This window comes from Bos indicus x Bos taurus, chromosome 18, assembly GCF_003369695.1.
Source record: "Bos indicus x Bos taurus breed Angus x Brahman F1 hybrid chromosome 18, Bos_hybrid_MaternalHap_v2.0, whole genome shotgun sequence".
In the NCBI taxonomy this organism is placed as follows: Eukaryota; Metazoa; Chordata; class Mammalia; order Artiodactyla; family Bovidae; genus Bos; species Bos indicus x Bos taurus.
In genome coordinates, this window is record NC_040093.1 from 13,578,457 (window position 1) to 13,594,725 (window position 16,269).

The 16,269-nt window shown below is 39.7% G+C and overlaps 1 protein-coding gene across 6 annotated transcripts in view; it reads left to right on the plus strand.

Moving 5' to 3' along the window:
* The window catches only part of ZNF112 (zinc finger protein 112), a 31,109-nt gene extending 23,664 nt beyond the window's left edge, over positions 1-7,445 (plus strand). For 4 of the 6 annotated variants that reach the window (XM_027515541.1, XM_027515540.1, XM_027515546.1 and 1 more), the window contains one exon: positions 3,729-6,294. In XM_027515541.1, the coding sequence (XP_027371342.1) occupies positions 3,729-6,223 (2,495 nt within the window). In that variant the 3' untranslated portion in view covers positions 6,224-6,294. Of the gene's footprint in view, positions 1-3,728 lie in introns of all 6 variants that reach the window. The other 2 variants (XM_027515544.1, XM_027515545.1) reach the window with 1 other exon arrangement.
* The last annotated feature ends 8,824 nt before the right edge of the window (positions 7,446-16,269 follow it).

Below are 16,269 nucleotides of genomic sequence, written 5' to 3' on the forward strand. Positions count from 1 at the left end.
CTACCTGCATTGTTGCAAATGGCAAGATTTCATATTTATCTGTGGTTGCATTTTCTTTATCCGTTTATCCATCAGTGGACACTGAGACTGTTCCTTTATCTCGACTGTTGTACATAATTCTGTGGTGTACATGTTGTACAGTGTACATGTGTTGTTGTTTAGTCATGTCTGATTCTTTGCAACCCTATGGGCTGTATCTTTTCAAGTTAGTGTTTTCTTTTTCTTCAGATAAATACCTAGAAGTAGAATTGCTGAATCATATAATTCTATTTTTAATTTTTTGAGGAACCTCTATAACGACTTCCATAGTGGCTGCACCAACTTATATTCCCACCAACAGTGTACAAGCCTTCCCTTTTCTCTACATCCTTGCCAGCGTTTGTCATCTCTTGCCTTAGAGCCTGGTGAGCCACAGTCCATAGGGTCGCAAAGAGTCAGACACAACTGAAGCGAGTGAGCGCACACACACATCTTTTTGATAATAGCCATTCCAACAGATGGGAGTTGATAGCTCATTGTAATTTTGGTTTGCATTTCCCTGGTGATTAATGTTGTTGAGCATCTTTTTATGAACCTGTTGGCCAGCTGTGTGTCTTCTTTGGGAAAATGTCTATTCAGGTCTTCTGCCCACTTTTTTTAAATTGAATAGTTTGTTTTTTGCTATTGAATTGTATGAGTTCTCTATGTAGTTTGGATATTAACCCCTTATCAAATATATGATTTACAAATACTTTCTCCCATTCAGTAAGTTCGCCTTTTCATTTTGTTGTTGGTTTCCTTTGCTGTGCAGAAGCTTCTTGGTTTGATGTAGTCCCACTTGTTTATTTTTGCTTTTGTTGCTTTTGATCATATGATTTTTATCCTTCATTTTGCTAATACTGGGTGTCACATGTAGTGATCTGAAGACGTTGAACCATCCTTGCATTCCTAGAATAAGTCCCATGTGATTGTCTTGTACGATCTTTTAATGTGCTGTTGAATTCAGAATGTTTTGTTGATTTTTGCATCGTGTTCACTGGGCGGTACTGGGCTGTAGTTTTCTTTTTAAAGTAGAACTTCTAAGCTGGACATTTATGTGAGTCCAAACATTTTAGTAATGTTTCTTGAGTCCTCAGATTCTGATGTCAAAAGCCGTGGTCACAGCTGTGGAGCTGGAAATGCTCCTGGGTAGGAATGAGAGTCAACTGAAAATTTCAAAACAAATTACTTCACTTCTATGATTTTTCTGTTGTCATCTCAGTTCAGGTTCAAGGTCATACAGGCAATATATTCTTTAGACAAAGTGTCAGCAAACTTTTTCTCTGAAGGTCCAGATGGTAAATATTTTAGGTTTTGCTGACCATATTTGATCTCTGTCAAAGAGACCAAATGCTTTTTCTTACACCAGTTTAAAAAATGTAAAATCTATTCTTGTTCCTAGGCTATACAAAAACAGAGCTAGGGCTGTAGTGTGCTAGTCCCCCTGCCTGATGGTATCAGTAGGAATGTAATGTCATATTTTGAAGTACCTTTTTATTTAGTATTTCCATATATTAACATGTTTATACCTTATATTCATGCAAAATTTTGAAAATATATATTCTTATTTTTAAAGTACTAATTTTTTTCCTTCACGGTAATAAAGTACTAATTTTTCTCCTTCATGGTACCTTGGGGAAATCCCTCCCAATCTGAGATTATAACTCTTTTTTTAAAAAAATCATTGCTACATAATCCAATATGTGGCTATAACATGCAGCATTTAGCCATATGCTGCACGTTGCATGCAGCATACTGTGTCTTAGTTGCAGCATGGGGGATCTAGTTCCCTCACCAGGGATACCCGGGTCCCCCAGCATTGGGAGTGTGGAGTCGCAGCCACTGGACCACCAGGGAACTCCATTTCACCTTTAGGTGACAGAATGTTAGTATAATAACTGAAAGCCTTGCTTTTGAGAAACCAAAGACATCGCTAAGCATTCTTGTTTTTAAGTACTGAGATGCGTACTCGTGGATGTGCCGTAGGCCCTGCAGCCAACACATTGCCCCAGAGCCTGCTGCCACGCAGTCGTCAGTGTCGCCCTTTATTTTTTTCCTTGTTTTAAAAGTTGGCGATAGGGTGGGGCCAAGAGTTAAGATTTTGTGTGAGAAAAACTACACCATTTCAAAGGTTATTTTCAGAATTAAAAAGACACAGTCCACAAGATTCTTGTGACCTTTGCTTTTCTCACTGGCAAGTGGTAACTGAGTGTAACCCTGCCTCTCATACAGCCTTTCAGCTGTGCAGTAAAATTGCCATCACCAGCTTCTTTCCCATAAAAAGTAACTTACACATGCATGCCCTGTCAGTTCTGTGACTGAGAATGACTCAAGCTGTGATCTATTCATTAAATGCTTACTGAGCAGCTGCTGTTCACTAGGAGTGTTAGAGGCAGTAAGGGTGAGACAGTGCACACAGCAAAGTGCTCTTCCTTGTGTGTAATACACTCCCGTGTTTAGAGACAGGAGAACACCAGTAGCTAAGGAAGAATTATTGCATTTGAAGATAATATTCACATTATGAGAAAAAAATTCCCTTTTACTGCCTTTTCCCCCTCACCTTGGATACTGAAAGAGGATTAATATTTTGCCAAGTATTAGGAGAGTGCGTGTTATTGCTTCAGCCCTGTTGGGCCACTTGTTCTCCGGGAATAAATATACTTCTCACTAGGATGTGAATGATACGCTGCCTGCTGATAATCTGAGCTTTCGTAACTAACAGACAAGCCATTTCCACCCAAACATGCCCATCTTCAACTCTACCAGTGCCTCAGATTCCTTAAACATCAAAGTACTTTATCAGCAAAATGACAGTCATTGTTCATTGAGTTTTACTTGTTAAGTTGCCTCAAAGGACCATGAAACTTGCCTGTGCAATTCTCTTTTGAATTAAATTTATTTATTTTTAATTGAAGGATACTTGCTTTACAGTATTGTGTTGGTTTCTGCCAAATATAAACATAATCAGCCATAGGTATACCTATGTCCCTTCCCTCTTGACCCTCCCTCCCATCTCCCTTCTCATCCCACCCCTCTAGGTTGCTACAGAGCCCTGGTTTGAGTTTCTTGAGTCATAGAGCAAATTCCCATCTTGCCTTTGCAATTCTGCCACAGTGTTTCACATTTCACCTGCCCCATGGCCCTTGCTAATTGCAAAATATCTTTTAAAAGGAGTTTAAACTGGTTATGGCTTACAGTGACATAGGAGAACGCATTATTCTCATGAAAATGAACTCATTAGAGATAGGCCATACAAGACATCAAGAATCGATGAAAGGTCTCTGTTTACCTTCATCTACATAGCATTTAACACACGATTTTGTGTGTGGCAAAATACATTTGTCCACCTGAAACTATATTCTTTCCAGTTTGAGACTACCCGCTTCTGTTTTTTCCTTGGAATCTCCAGGCAGCCCATGACAATGTGTGCATGGTTTAACTAGGCCTTTTGAACAGAGCCACCATCTTTGATGTCCAGGTTGCATTGCATAGCCCTGATTTTGAGGCATATGCATAGCCCGAATTCTGTGAATCCTACTTCTATTCCTGGTGTAGCCAAAGGTAAACGATATTCTAAGTATTGTCAGAGGTAGTAACAAACTTTCCTCCAGTTTATTGAAGTTTCATGTCATGATCTAAGTGCAGAATCTTGAAATCTCTGAATAAAAGCATTCATTGCGCACATGTCTAAAATCTCTTTATTCTTATAGGAACCAAGAGTCCACATAATATGGAAAGTATTCAAGAAGTGGGATTAAGCTGCTTTTCCCCCAAAGACCTTTCCACCTGGCAGTCCTGGCAACGAGGTGCAGGCAGGTTAACTGGGTGTCAAGATTCCATGAGAAACTTCCAAGAGAATATTTCTCAGTTGCAAAAACAAGGTGATTCCCCCTGCCAGGTTTGGGCAGGAATACCAATTCAGATTTCTGAAGATGAGAACTGTGTCTTGACTCACATAGGAGACGGTTCCAATGACATAAAAAATCAAGAATTTCCCTCTTGGCGAGCCCACCATTCTTGGAGGAAAATGTACCTTACAGAGTCACGTAATTATCAGTGTCGATGTCAGCAAGTTTCCAAGGAAAATGATTTCTGTAAATCTGACAGCATCAGTTGGATCTCACATCATGGTGATAATCTGGGTGTACACAGAACAGGAAAAAACTCCAGCTGCCATGACTGTGGAGAAGATGTCATGAAGGTTTCATTGCTTAATCATATTCAAACAGGGCAAAAGCCCTATCCTGGTAATGAGTTCAGAAAAGCCTTCAGCGATGACTCCAGCTCTGAAGTTCATCAGCAATTAGATTTAGAAGGAAAGCCCTGTACATACAGTGCATGTGAAAAGGACTGTAGTTACAGGTCAGTTCTTCATATTCATCAGAGTGTTTGTAGAGGAGATCATTGTATTTTTGAGAATTCACATCTGCAATCGCATCAGAAAGGACACGCAAAAGAGAAGCCATTTAAATGTGAATACAGTGAGAGCATCAATCAGTGCTCCTCTCATAACACATATCAACTTATACCCAGAGGAGAGACGTCTGATAGATACAGCGTGTATGAGAAAGGCTTCAGTCATAGCTTAGACCTTAGTAGTATTGTTAGGGTCTACATCGAGGAGGAATCCCATGAATCTGAGGAGAATGGGAATGCCTTTAATGAGAATTCTTGTCTTCAAGCCCATCAGAAAATCCACACTGAAGAGAAACGATACACAGACATGGAGTGTGAGAAAGGTTTCATTTGTAACTCAGATCTGAACATTCAGCACAGAGTTCACATGGAAGAGGTTCCCTATAATTCTGAGGCATGTGCTAATGGCTTCAGTCTGGCCTCACATTTTCAAAACCTTCAGATAGTCCACACTAGGGAACAACCCTATAAACGTTACACATGTGGTAACAGCTTCAGCCAAAGTTCGTATCTTCAAGCCCATCAGAAAATTCACATCGGAGAGAAACCTTACAAGGTGTGTGGGAATGGCTTCAACTGGAATTCAAAACTTAAAGATCATCAGAGAGTCCACACTGGCGAGAAGCCGTACAAATGCAGTGCATGTGGTAAAGGCTTCAGTCATAGATCTGTTCTTAATGTTCATCAGAGAGTCCACACAGGAGAGAAGCCTTATAAGTGTGAGGAGTGTGATAAGGGTTTCAGTCGGAGTTCATACCTTCAAGCCCATCAGAGAGTCCACACAGGAGAAAAACCATACAAATGTGAGGCATGTGGGAAGGGCTTCAGTCGTAATTCATACCTTCAAGGGCATCAGAGAGTCCACACTGGCGAGAAACCATACAAGTGCGAGGAGTGTGGGAAGGGCTTCAGTCGGAGTTCACACCTTCAAGGCCACCAAAGGGTTCACACGGGAGAAAAACCATTCAAGTGTGAGGAGTGTGGGAAGGGCTTCAGTTGGAGCTTTAATCTTCAAATTCATCAGAGGGTTCACACAGGAGAGAAACCCTATAAATGTGGAGAATGTGAGAAGGGCTTCAGCAAGGCCTCAACTCTTTTGGCCCATCAGAGAGTCCACACAGGAGAGAAACCCTACCAGTGTGATGAGTGTGGTAAGAGCTTCAGTCAGAGGTCTTACCTTCAGAGCCATCAGAGTGTCCACACTGGAGAGAGACCATACATCTGTGAGGTTTGTGGGAAGGGTTTCAGTCAGAGAGCATATCTTCAAGGCCACCAGAGAGTCCACACCAGAGTGAAGCCGTATAAATGTGAGATGTGTGGGAAGGGCTTTAGTCAGAGCTCACGCCTTGAAGCACATCAGAGGGTCCACACCGGAGGGAAACCCTACAAATGTGCAGTGTGCACGAAGGGTTTCAGTGAGAGTTCCCGCCTCCAAGCCCATCAGAGGGTCCACACAGAAGGGAGGCCCTATAAATGTGAACAGTGCGGCAAGGGCTTCAGTGGGTTTTCAAGTCTTCAAGCCCATCACAGAGTCCACACTGGGGAAAAACCATACAAATGTGAAGTGTGTGGAAAGGGCTTCAGTCAGAGATCAAACCTCCAGGCTCATCAGAGAGTCCACACAGGAGAGAAACCCTACAAATGTGACGCGTGCGGTAAGGGTTTCCGTTGGAGTTCAGGTCTTCTAATTCATCAAAGAGTCCACAGTGGTGATAAATTCTATACAAGTGAAGAGTATAGTAAGGGTTATCCTTCATCAGAGAATCCGTACAGAAGCGAAGTTCTGTAATGTGGTGTTCCATTTTGTTCTGAAGTCTTCAAACAAGAGCTGAAATTTTCCACTCACTTGAGTTCTCATAGTAGAAAAAGAATTTCTTTCATGAAAATGTAATGTTTCTGCTCAACATCAACATTTACAATAGTCCATACAGCAGAGACTTACCTAATGAGAAGCGTTCCATATGGGATTTCATGAGAACTTGAATATCAGTCACTGCAAGTGACTTTCATCAGCTCTTGTACTAGAGCTTAGAAAAGACATGAGTATGGCTAGCCACCTGCTGCTGCTGCTACGTCGCTTTAGTCGTGTCCGACTCTGTGCGACCCCATAGACGGCAGCCCACCAGGCTTCCCGTCCCTGGGATTCTCCAGGCAAGAACACTGGAGTGGGTTGCCATTTCCTTCTCCAATGCATGAAAGTGAAAAGTGAAAGTGAAGTCACTCAGTCGTGTCCGACTCTAGCGACCCCATGGACTGCAGCCCACCAGGCCCCTCTGCCCATGGGATTTTCCAGGCAAGAGTACTGGAGTGGTGTGCCATTGCCTTCTCCGAATTTATACAATGATGCGCATACCTAAATTTACGTCCACTGGAACGTAAGCTTATTAAGAGAAGGGGTTTCATGCATTGCTACGTCTCCAACTCAATGTAGGTGCTCAGTATTTTTGGTAAATGACTAAAAGTATGTAAAGTTGTCATGTTTGAAATGCTGATTTTCCCCAAAAAATAATTTAAAATATATTTGGAGGAGGGATCCTGCAAGTCTTAATGTAAGCAAATAAGTAAGCATAAACATTATTTGAAATGTAGAACATAGGCAGTATCGCAGTCTTAAATGACATGAATTTGGTTTAACCCCCCCAGGATTGGTCCTCCCCATTTGTCCCTCATCAGCAGGGATGGGCTGAATTTCTTAGCATTTGGTCTCTTTCTCTACAGTGTACTATCGGGTTAAGTTTAGCTCTGTGTGTGTGTGTATACCTATGTGCACTTTAAAAGGACAATACAAACTGATAAAACAGTGTTTCTGGTTAACTTGGCAAAAATGAAATGCTGCATTTTACATAACTGAATTTTTACTCCTGCCCTGTGTGTTAAGACAGTTTTACTATAATATTTGGAAAGTGTCAGAAATGGTTACTAACAGTAACAGTAACTTTCTTAATAAATGTTCAAATTACAATATTTGTTTTTCTAGCTTCCATATTTCCATTAAAATCCTTTTGATCTGACTGGTTTCTATATAGCCTTTGTCCAATTCAGACCTCTTTAGCAGGATCTGTGACAAGTTTGGAGGACTTTAATTTTGTCAAATTTTATATCACCATACTTTTCCCACTCATGCAAAGAAAGGAAAAAAAGTTGAACTATAGTTGATTTACAGTATTGTGTTAATTGCTACTGTACAGCAAAGCAAATCAATTAAAAATTTCTTTTAAAATATTCTTTTCCATTGTGGTTTATCATAGGATATTGAATATAGCTCTCTGTGCTATCCAGTAGGACCTTGCTGCTTATCCATTGTATATATAAAAGCTTATGTCTGCTAAGCCAGCCTCCTACTCCATCCCTCCCCCAACCCCTGGGCAACCACCGGTCTGTTCTCTGTGTCCGTGATTCTCTTTTTGTTTTGTAGATGTGTGCATTTGTGTCATATTTTAGATTCCACGTGTAAGTGATACCATATGGTATTCGTCTTTCTCTTTCTGACATTTCATTTAGTGTAAGAATCTCTGGTTGCATCCATGTTGTTGCAAATGGCATGATTTCATTCTTTTCTATGGCTGAGTAATATTCCACTATATATATGTGCTGCATCTTCTTTATCTATTCATCTGTCAATGGGCATTTAGGTTGCTTTCCATTTCTTGGTTGTTGTGAATACTGCTGCTCTGAACATAGGAGTGCATGTATCTCTTTGAATTATAGTTTGGTCCAGATGTATGACCAGGAGTGGGATTGGTGGATCATATGATAATTTTATTTTTAGTAAGGAAAGGAGAAATATTGAATTTTTCTAGGCATTTTTTCAAATGTATTGATTATTAGGATAAGATTTCCTTTTGCTTGCTAATCTGTATCTTCAAGAACAATGCATTTTATTGGAGGAAGTGAAAAATACAAATTTGTCAGAGTCGTACAATATGTATCAAGATGTAAAGTGTACATTTTTGTTGTTCAGTCGCTAAGTCATGTCCAACTCTCTGCGACCCCATAGACTGCAGCACGCCAGGCTCCTCTTTCCTCCGCTATCTTCCAGAGTTTGTTCAAATTCATGTCCATTGAGTTGGTGATGCTATCTATCTCATCCTCTGCTGTCCCCTTCTCCCTTTGCCTTCAGTTTTTCCCAGCATTAGGATCTTTTCCAGTGAGTTGACTCTTCACATTATTGGACCTTCAGCAATAGTCCTTCCAATGAATATTCAGGGTTGATTTCTTTTAGGATTGACTGGTTTGATTTCCCTGCAGTCCAAAGTACTCTCAAGGGTCTTCTCCAGCACTGCAATTCAAAAGCATCAATTCTTCAGTGCAGAGCCTTGTTTGGCAACACACTCCAGCATTCTTGCCTGGGAAATTCCATGATCAGAGGAGCCAGGTGGGCTATAGCCTGTGGGGCTGCAAAGAGTCTGACATGACTGAGCATGTGCACACACACGTAGCCTTCTTTATGGTCCAGCTCTCACATCTGTACATGACTGTTGGGAAAACCATAACTTTGACTAGATGGACCTTTGTCAGCAAAATGATGTCTCTGGTTTTTAATATGCTGTCTAGGTTTGTCATAGCTTTCCTTCCGAGGAGCAAGTGTCTTTTAATTTCATAGCTGCAGTCACCATCTGCAGTGATTTTGGAGCCCCCCAAAATAAAGTCTCTCACTGTTTCCATTGCTTCCCCACCTATTTACCATAAAGTGATGTGACCAGATACCATGATCTTAGTTTTTTTAATGTTGAATTTCAAGTCAGCTCTTTTACTCTCCTCTTTCATCCTCATCAAGAGACTCTTTAGTTCCTCTTCACTTTCTGTCATTAGAGTGGTATCATCTACATATCTGAGGTTGCCGATACTTCTCCTGGCAATCTTTGTTCCAGCTTGTGATTCATCCAGCCTGACATTTCTCATTATGTACTCTGCATATAAGTTAAATAAGCAGGGTGACAGTATGTAGTCTATCGTCCTCCTTTCCCAATTCTGAACCAGTCAGTGTCTGGAAATCATAGAATAATAGTTTATGATAAAGTGGTTTTAAACAGGCTGTGTACATAAGGGTAATTATTAAAACTGCAAATTAATAAGATAAATTTCTCAATGTTCCTATAATATGGTGCTATGGGAAACATAGAATCAATGTAAAATGACAGAGAAAGCTCATGCATATTGTTTAGTAAAAAATGCAGATTGTACCTTCATAATATCCAGTTACCTTTGGTCTATGTACATATATGTTCAAATACATGCTTAATAGATAATCTGTGAAAGATTATTCACTATCATGTATACAGTGGTTTTCTGTGGCAAGCAGAATTTTAGCTTAGTCTTTTTCGTACCTTTTAAAATTCACAATTAATGTCTTACCAAAGCAATAAAGTACTGAGACATTGTCCCTTATAGTTAAGAACTCATAATGTGATTGTTCTATTTCTTTAGATGGCATTACAGCCAAAATTAAAGAATAAAGTTCCTGAAGATAATGTTCAGAGGTCTCTAGAGGATACAGATAGATTAGGTGTCAGCAGCTTTAACTTCCTATAAAATTTTCTGTAGGTCTCAAAGCCCATGCAGCCTTAAACAACCTGGTACAACTCAGACATAGTATAAATTGGTGCTCCATAGTTTTTCTGTCATATATCAATCTGTTAGGTGAGTGGGGTGACCAAGGCACAGGCTTAATCTGGCTTCCAAGGTGCTAGTTCAAGTTTCACAGTATCATCAGAAATTCAGGGCTTTTAATGTGTTTTAGTACTCTCATTTCCAAGGGAAGATCATGAGAGCTCATGGGGGTTTTTTCACTCAGGATACTTTTAGTTGTAGGTTAACAAACTGTAACCTACAGAGTTTCATTAACCTACAGAATTGCTTAAACCAACATTTTTTCTCAGTTCATTTATGTGAAAAGATACTGGTAAGGTAAGACTCGGGTCTGGGTCACTCAAAAGGGCATTATGTTGCTCTTCTTTAATTCTCTTTTCTCTGGACTTCATTTTCCTCACAAAGAGGCAGTATCGCCTGCTTTTTTTGTTCATAGCCTAGAGAAGAGAGTTTGTCTCATTATTAGTGTTATGTAGTCCTAGCTCCCCAAAATGCACAAAGTCTCTGATCACTCCAATCCCCACTCAAGAGTAAGACTAAACCAACTCAATAAAGAACATCCCTGGTCCCCATAAACAGTCTAGCTTTCTCCTAGTGACAGGCCAGTAGCAGGCTATGTAGGGAAAAGGAGAAGAACGTGGATGGAGAATCCTTCTGTGTCACAGGGCACAGGCATAGCCAGAAGCTGAAGGTGGACAGGAACATTGAGGAAAATCCTCCAGCACCCACCCTAAAACAAGGGAATGTTAGAAAAATTTGAAGCAGTGTATGGAAGATAACTATTGTAAAAACAGAATCCAATTTCAACTTAATTCTCAATGAGACTGATTCAACATCCCAGCAAAACAGGTGTGCCCAGTTCCAGCAAAAATACTATTTACTTAAGTCTCTACTGTTTGATACATGGTACCTGGCATTCAAATCAAGAATTACAAGATTTTAAAAAAAGAACATGCAACCCTCTGCTAAGAGACAGCAGACCCATCAGAACCTCACTTAGAGATGACCATATTTTAGAAATACCAAATAAAGAATTTTATATATTTCTGGTTGATGTGTTAAATGTTTTCATGAAAGGGGCAGACAATGTACATGAACAGATGGGGGAATTTCAGTGGAAATTAATAAATAATCAAATGGGAAATGCGAGTAAAGAAGTGTTACAACAAAGGATTATTTTGAAGAACATGTAAGTGGCTAAAAACAGTTGAGAAAAATGTCAGGGAACTTGAATAAAGGCCAATGAAAATAATCCAAACAAACAAAATGTGAAGAAAACAGAATAAAGTATCCAAGAACTGTGGGAAAATTTTTTTGTGGTTTAATTTATGTGTAATTGGAAACCCAGGGGGAGAAGAGAGAGAGAATGAGAAGGAAAATATTTTAAGAGATGGTGGGAATTTTTTCTTAAACAATAAAAGACTTTGCCCAATCCTAGAACTCTACACAAGAAGAATTTAAAAGCAAACAAAACAAACCTCTAAAAGTAGGTGCATTATTGCCAGTGTTCATATTGAAAATGAACAATGCAGAGGAAATATTAACAGAAAAAAGCCACAATGCATACAAAGAACAGAGATGAGGAAAAGAGGAGACTTCTCATCAAAAACCATGCAAGCCCAAAGACAGTGGAGTAACATCTTTAACATTCTGAAACAAAATGCTGTGAATCAAATATTCCAAGTCTGATAAAAGAAAAAAAATCTTCCAGAGAAGTATACCAAATTTGTTGTCTTTTTTCATAGTATAGTTGATTTACAACATTGGACTGCATCATTTTAAAGATATTGATGTATTTGGCTGAATTGGGTCTTAGCTATGGTGCACAGGATCTTCGTTGCTATGTGTGCACTCTTAGTTGTGGCATGCATATGGGATCTAGTTCCTTGACCGGGGATTGAACTTGGGCCTCCTGCATTGGGCATGAGAAGTCTTAGCCACTGAACAGTCAGGGAAGTCCCTCGATTGCATTATTTTAATGGTGAATGATAAAGTGGCTTTAAAAAAAGAAACTGGCTTAAAACTCAACATTAAAAAAACTAAGATCATGGGATCTGGTCCCATCACTTCATGGCAAATAGATGGGAAAACAATGGAAACAGTGACAGACCTTATTTTCTTGAGCTCCAAAATCACTGCAGATGGTGACTGCATCCATGAAATTAAAAGACATTTCCTTGGAATAAAAGCTATGGCCAACCTAGACAAAATATTAAAAAGCAGAGACATTACTTTGCCAACAAAGGTCCATCTAGTTAAAGCTATGATTTTCCCAGTAGTCTTGTATGGGTGTGGAGAAAGCAATGGTAACCCACTCCAGTACTCTTGCCTGGAAAATCTCATGGATGGAGGAGCCTGACGGAGGAGCCTGGTAGGCTGCAGTCCATGGGGTCGCAAAGAATCGGACACAACTCAGCGACTTCACTTTCACTTTTCACTTTCATGCATTGGAGAAGGAAACGGCAACCCACTCCAGTGTTCTTGCCTGGAGAATCCCAGGGACGGCGGAGCCAGATGGGCTGCCGTCTATGGGGTTGCACAGAGTTGGACATGACTGAAGCAAATTAGCAGCAGCAGCAGCATGTATGGATGTGAGAACTGGACCATAAAGAAAGCTTTATGGTCATAAAGAGTACCAAAGAATTGATGCTTCTGAACTGTGGTGTTGGAGAAGACTCTTGAGAGTCCCTTGGACTGCAAGATCAAACCAGTCAGTCCTAAAGAAAATTATTCCTGAATATTCATTGGAAGGACTGATGCTGAAGCGCCAATACTTTGGCCACCTGATGTGAAGAACTGACTCCTTAGAAAAGACCCTGATGCTGGGAAAGATTGAAGGCAGGAGAAGATGGTGATGACAGAGGATGAGATGGTTGGATGGCATCATGGACTCAATGGACATGAGTTCTGAGCAAGCTCTGGGAGTTGGTAATGGACAGGGAAGCCTAGTGTGCTGCAGTCCATGGGGTCACAAAGAGTTGGACATGACTGAGTGACTGAACTGAACAGATTGAAGCTTTCACCCAAAGTTTGGAAAGAAGTGAAAGATTTCTATTCTCACCACCCATGTCAACATCATATAGGAGCTAAAAGCCAGTGCACCAAAGTGAGAAAAAGAAAAGATATACAGATAGAAAAGGGAGAAACAAAACTCTCTAATTACGGAAGGCAAGATTATGTAGAAAAGTCTAAAGAATCAACAGAAAAACTAGTAGAAGTAGTGCGTTTAGCAAAGTCACAGGTCAATATACAAAATCAGGACTTCCCTGGTGGTCCAGTAGTTAAGACTCCTTGCATCCACTGCAGGGGGCTTGGGTTCAAAACTTGGGCGGAGAACTAAGATCCCACATCCTGCCTGCCTTGGGTCATGGACCAAAAAAAAAAACAACAACCCATAAAATCACTATACTTGAACTATTGGAAACTGAAAAAAGCAGGGACTTCCCTGATCATCGTTGGTTAAGAATCTGCCTTCCAAGATAGAAAACACAGAGTCGATCCCTAGTGGGGGTACTAAGATCTCACGTGCTGCATGGCAACTAAGCCTGCCTGCCACAACTACTGAACCCATGGGCTCTGAAGCCCACAGGCCGCAACTAGAGAGAAGCCCATGTGCTGCAATGAAAGATCACTCATACTACAACTAAGAGACTGGCACACCCAAAAAAGCATTACAGTTAAGGGCTTCCTAGGTGGCACTAGTGGTAAAGAATCTGCCTGCGAATGCAGGGGATGCCAAGAGATGCAGTTTGATCTCTAGGTAAGGAAGACCCCCTAGAGTAGGAAATGGCAACCTGCTTCAGTATTCTTGCCTGGGAAATCCTGAGGAGCCTGGTGGACTACAGTCCATGGGCCACAGAGAGTCGGGTAGCACTGATCAATTAAACACACAGCATAGTACCAATTACAGTAGTGCCCAATATATAATTTGGTGGTTGGGATGGGGGTGTGTGATCTCTATACTGCACAGTAAAATTACTGATGAAAGAATTAAAAGACTAATCAAACAAATAAAGAGCTTGTTCCATAGAATGGAAGAGTCAATATTGGTAAGCCATTTATCCTAAATTGATCTTTAAGTGCAACATGAACGTGAACATGAAAGTCACTCAGTTGTGTCCAACTCTTTGCAACCCCATGGACCACACAGTCCATAGAATTCTCCAGGCCAGAATACTGGAGTGGGTAGCCTTTCCCGTCTCCAGGGGATCTTCCCAACCCAGGAATCGAACCCAGGTCTCCCACATTGCAGGTGGATTCTTTACCAGCTGAGCCACAAGGGAAGCCCATGGTCCTGCTCAATATCCCAGCAGGAGATGTTGCAGAAATTGACACGCTATTTAAAAAAATCTATGCAAAAAGCAAAGAAACAAGAATAGCCTTAAAAATATAAAAAATGAAGAACAATATTTGAAGATTCATAATATCTGATCTCAAGACTTACCATAAAGTTACAGTTACTGTAAATTGAGACAGTGTGTAAATCGATAAACATATAGAACAGTAGGATGTTAAATAGAGTCCAAAAATAGAGCCATATATGTGGTCAGTTGATATTTTTAAAAACATGCCAAGGCAATTCAATGAGAGAAACAGTATGTCATTGAAATGTGCAGGAATAATTAAACATCAACATGCAAAAGAGTGAATCTTAACCTATACACCACACTGTATAAAAAGTTTACTCAAAATGGATTTTCAATGAAATTTTTAATCCTAAATAATAAGAAGTTCTTGAAGAAACTGGACAGTTTTTTTCATCACCTGTCAGCTTGAATAGGCAAGTTTTTCGTATGATCAATACAAGAAAATTTGATAAGTTGGGCTTCATCAAAATTTTAAACCTCAGCTTTTCAAAAGACATTTGTAAAAATACAAAGAGAAGCTACAGACTGGGAGAAAATATTTGTGAAACATAACACTAAAAAAGAACTTGTGTTCAACACCAAGAAAATAACCCATTAAAAAAAGTATATAAGCAAAAGTTTTGAACAGACACTTCACCAAAGAACGTATTAGACATATGGACATATTAGAATCAGCATCACTATCATCAAGGAAATTCAAGTTAAAACCCCAATGAGATGGAACTACACACTTACTAGAATGAAATATTTTTCTAGTGAAAAAAAAAAGTGGACAATATAAAGATGCAGGAGGGTCACAAGACTTATGCAAAAATCATGCATTGAATGGACATATTTTGATATAGATTTTTTAAAAAGTGTAAAACACTTGGAAGAATTTGGAACTTAAAGTAAGGATAGAGTAAATTATTATTGAGACTATTAATTTTGTTCAGTGTGATAGTGAGTACATGCATGAGTGCATTTTCACTTGTGTCCCACTCTTGGCAACCCCATGGACTGTAACCCTCCAGGCTCCTCTGTCCATGGTATTTCCCAGGCAAGAATACTAGAGCAGATTGCTATTTCCTGTTCCAGGGGCTCTTCCCGACCCAGGGATTGAACCCGTCTCCAGCTTCTGCAGGTAGATTATGTACCACTGAGCCACCTAGATTGTGGTTATGAAAATAAATGTCCTATATTTTTGAGAAATATATGAAAATATTTTAGGGAGAAGTGACAAGATGTCATGGATTTGTACTTATGTCAGTTATTAAAAAAGAAAGGAAAAAATGAAGCACATGGGGAAGCATGTCAATAATGTTTCATTTGTAAGATGTGTTTATGCACATTTAACTTTTTTCTCCAGTGTTTTTTGTTTTTTTTTTTAAGTTTTCACTATAGATTATTTCATTCTTATGCCATTGAAAAGTAGACAGGACAGCCTTTTTGAATTTTGTGAGATTTTTCAATTTTGGTGGTAATCAGTTTTGTTGTTGTATAGTTTTTCTAGACTTGAGCCCCTATTTCACATGATAAATCATGGCCTCTCTGATTTCAATTGGCATGTGGAATAATAAGGCATATCATTAACTCATTGGATTTACTGTGCCAAGAGCAGGTTAGTAGTAGGTGATGTGATATCTCAAGATTAAAAAGAAATATTCTCAAGATTTTATATATGATTTACCCTTTTAAGTGTTGCAGTGTTTACTCCAGTTCCCTGCCAGTGTAGCTTTCATTCACTTTTAAAGTGAGAAATTAAGACTAAGGAAATGCTGGGAATTTTAAATACTTCTGCATTATGACCTAATGAACATTTGTCTTTTTGTGATTTCGTAGTACTTCTGATGGTTGGATGGCATCACCAACTCAATGGACATGTGTTTGAGCAAGCTCA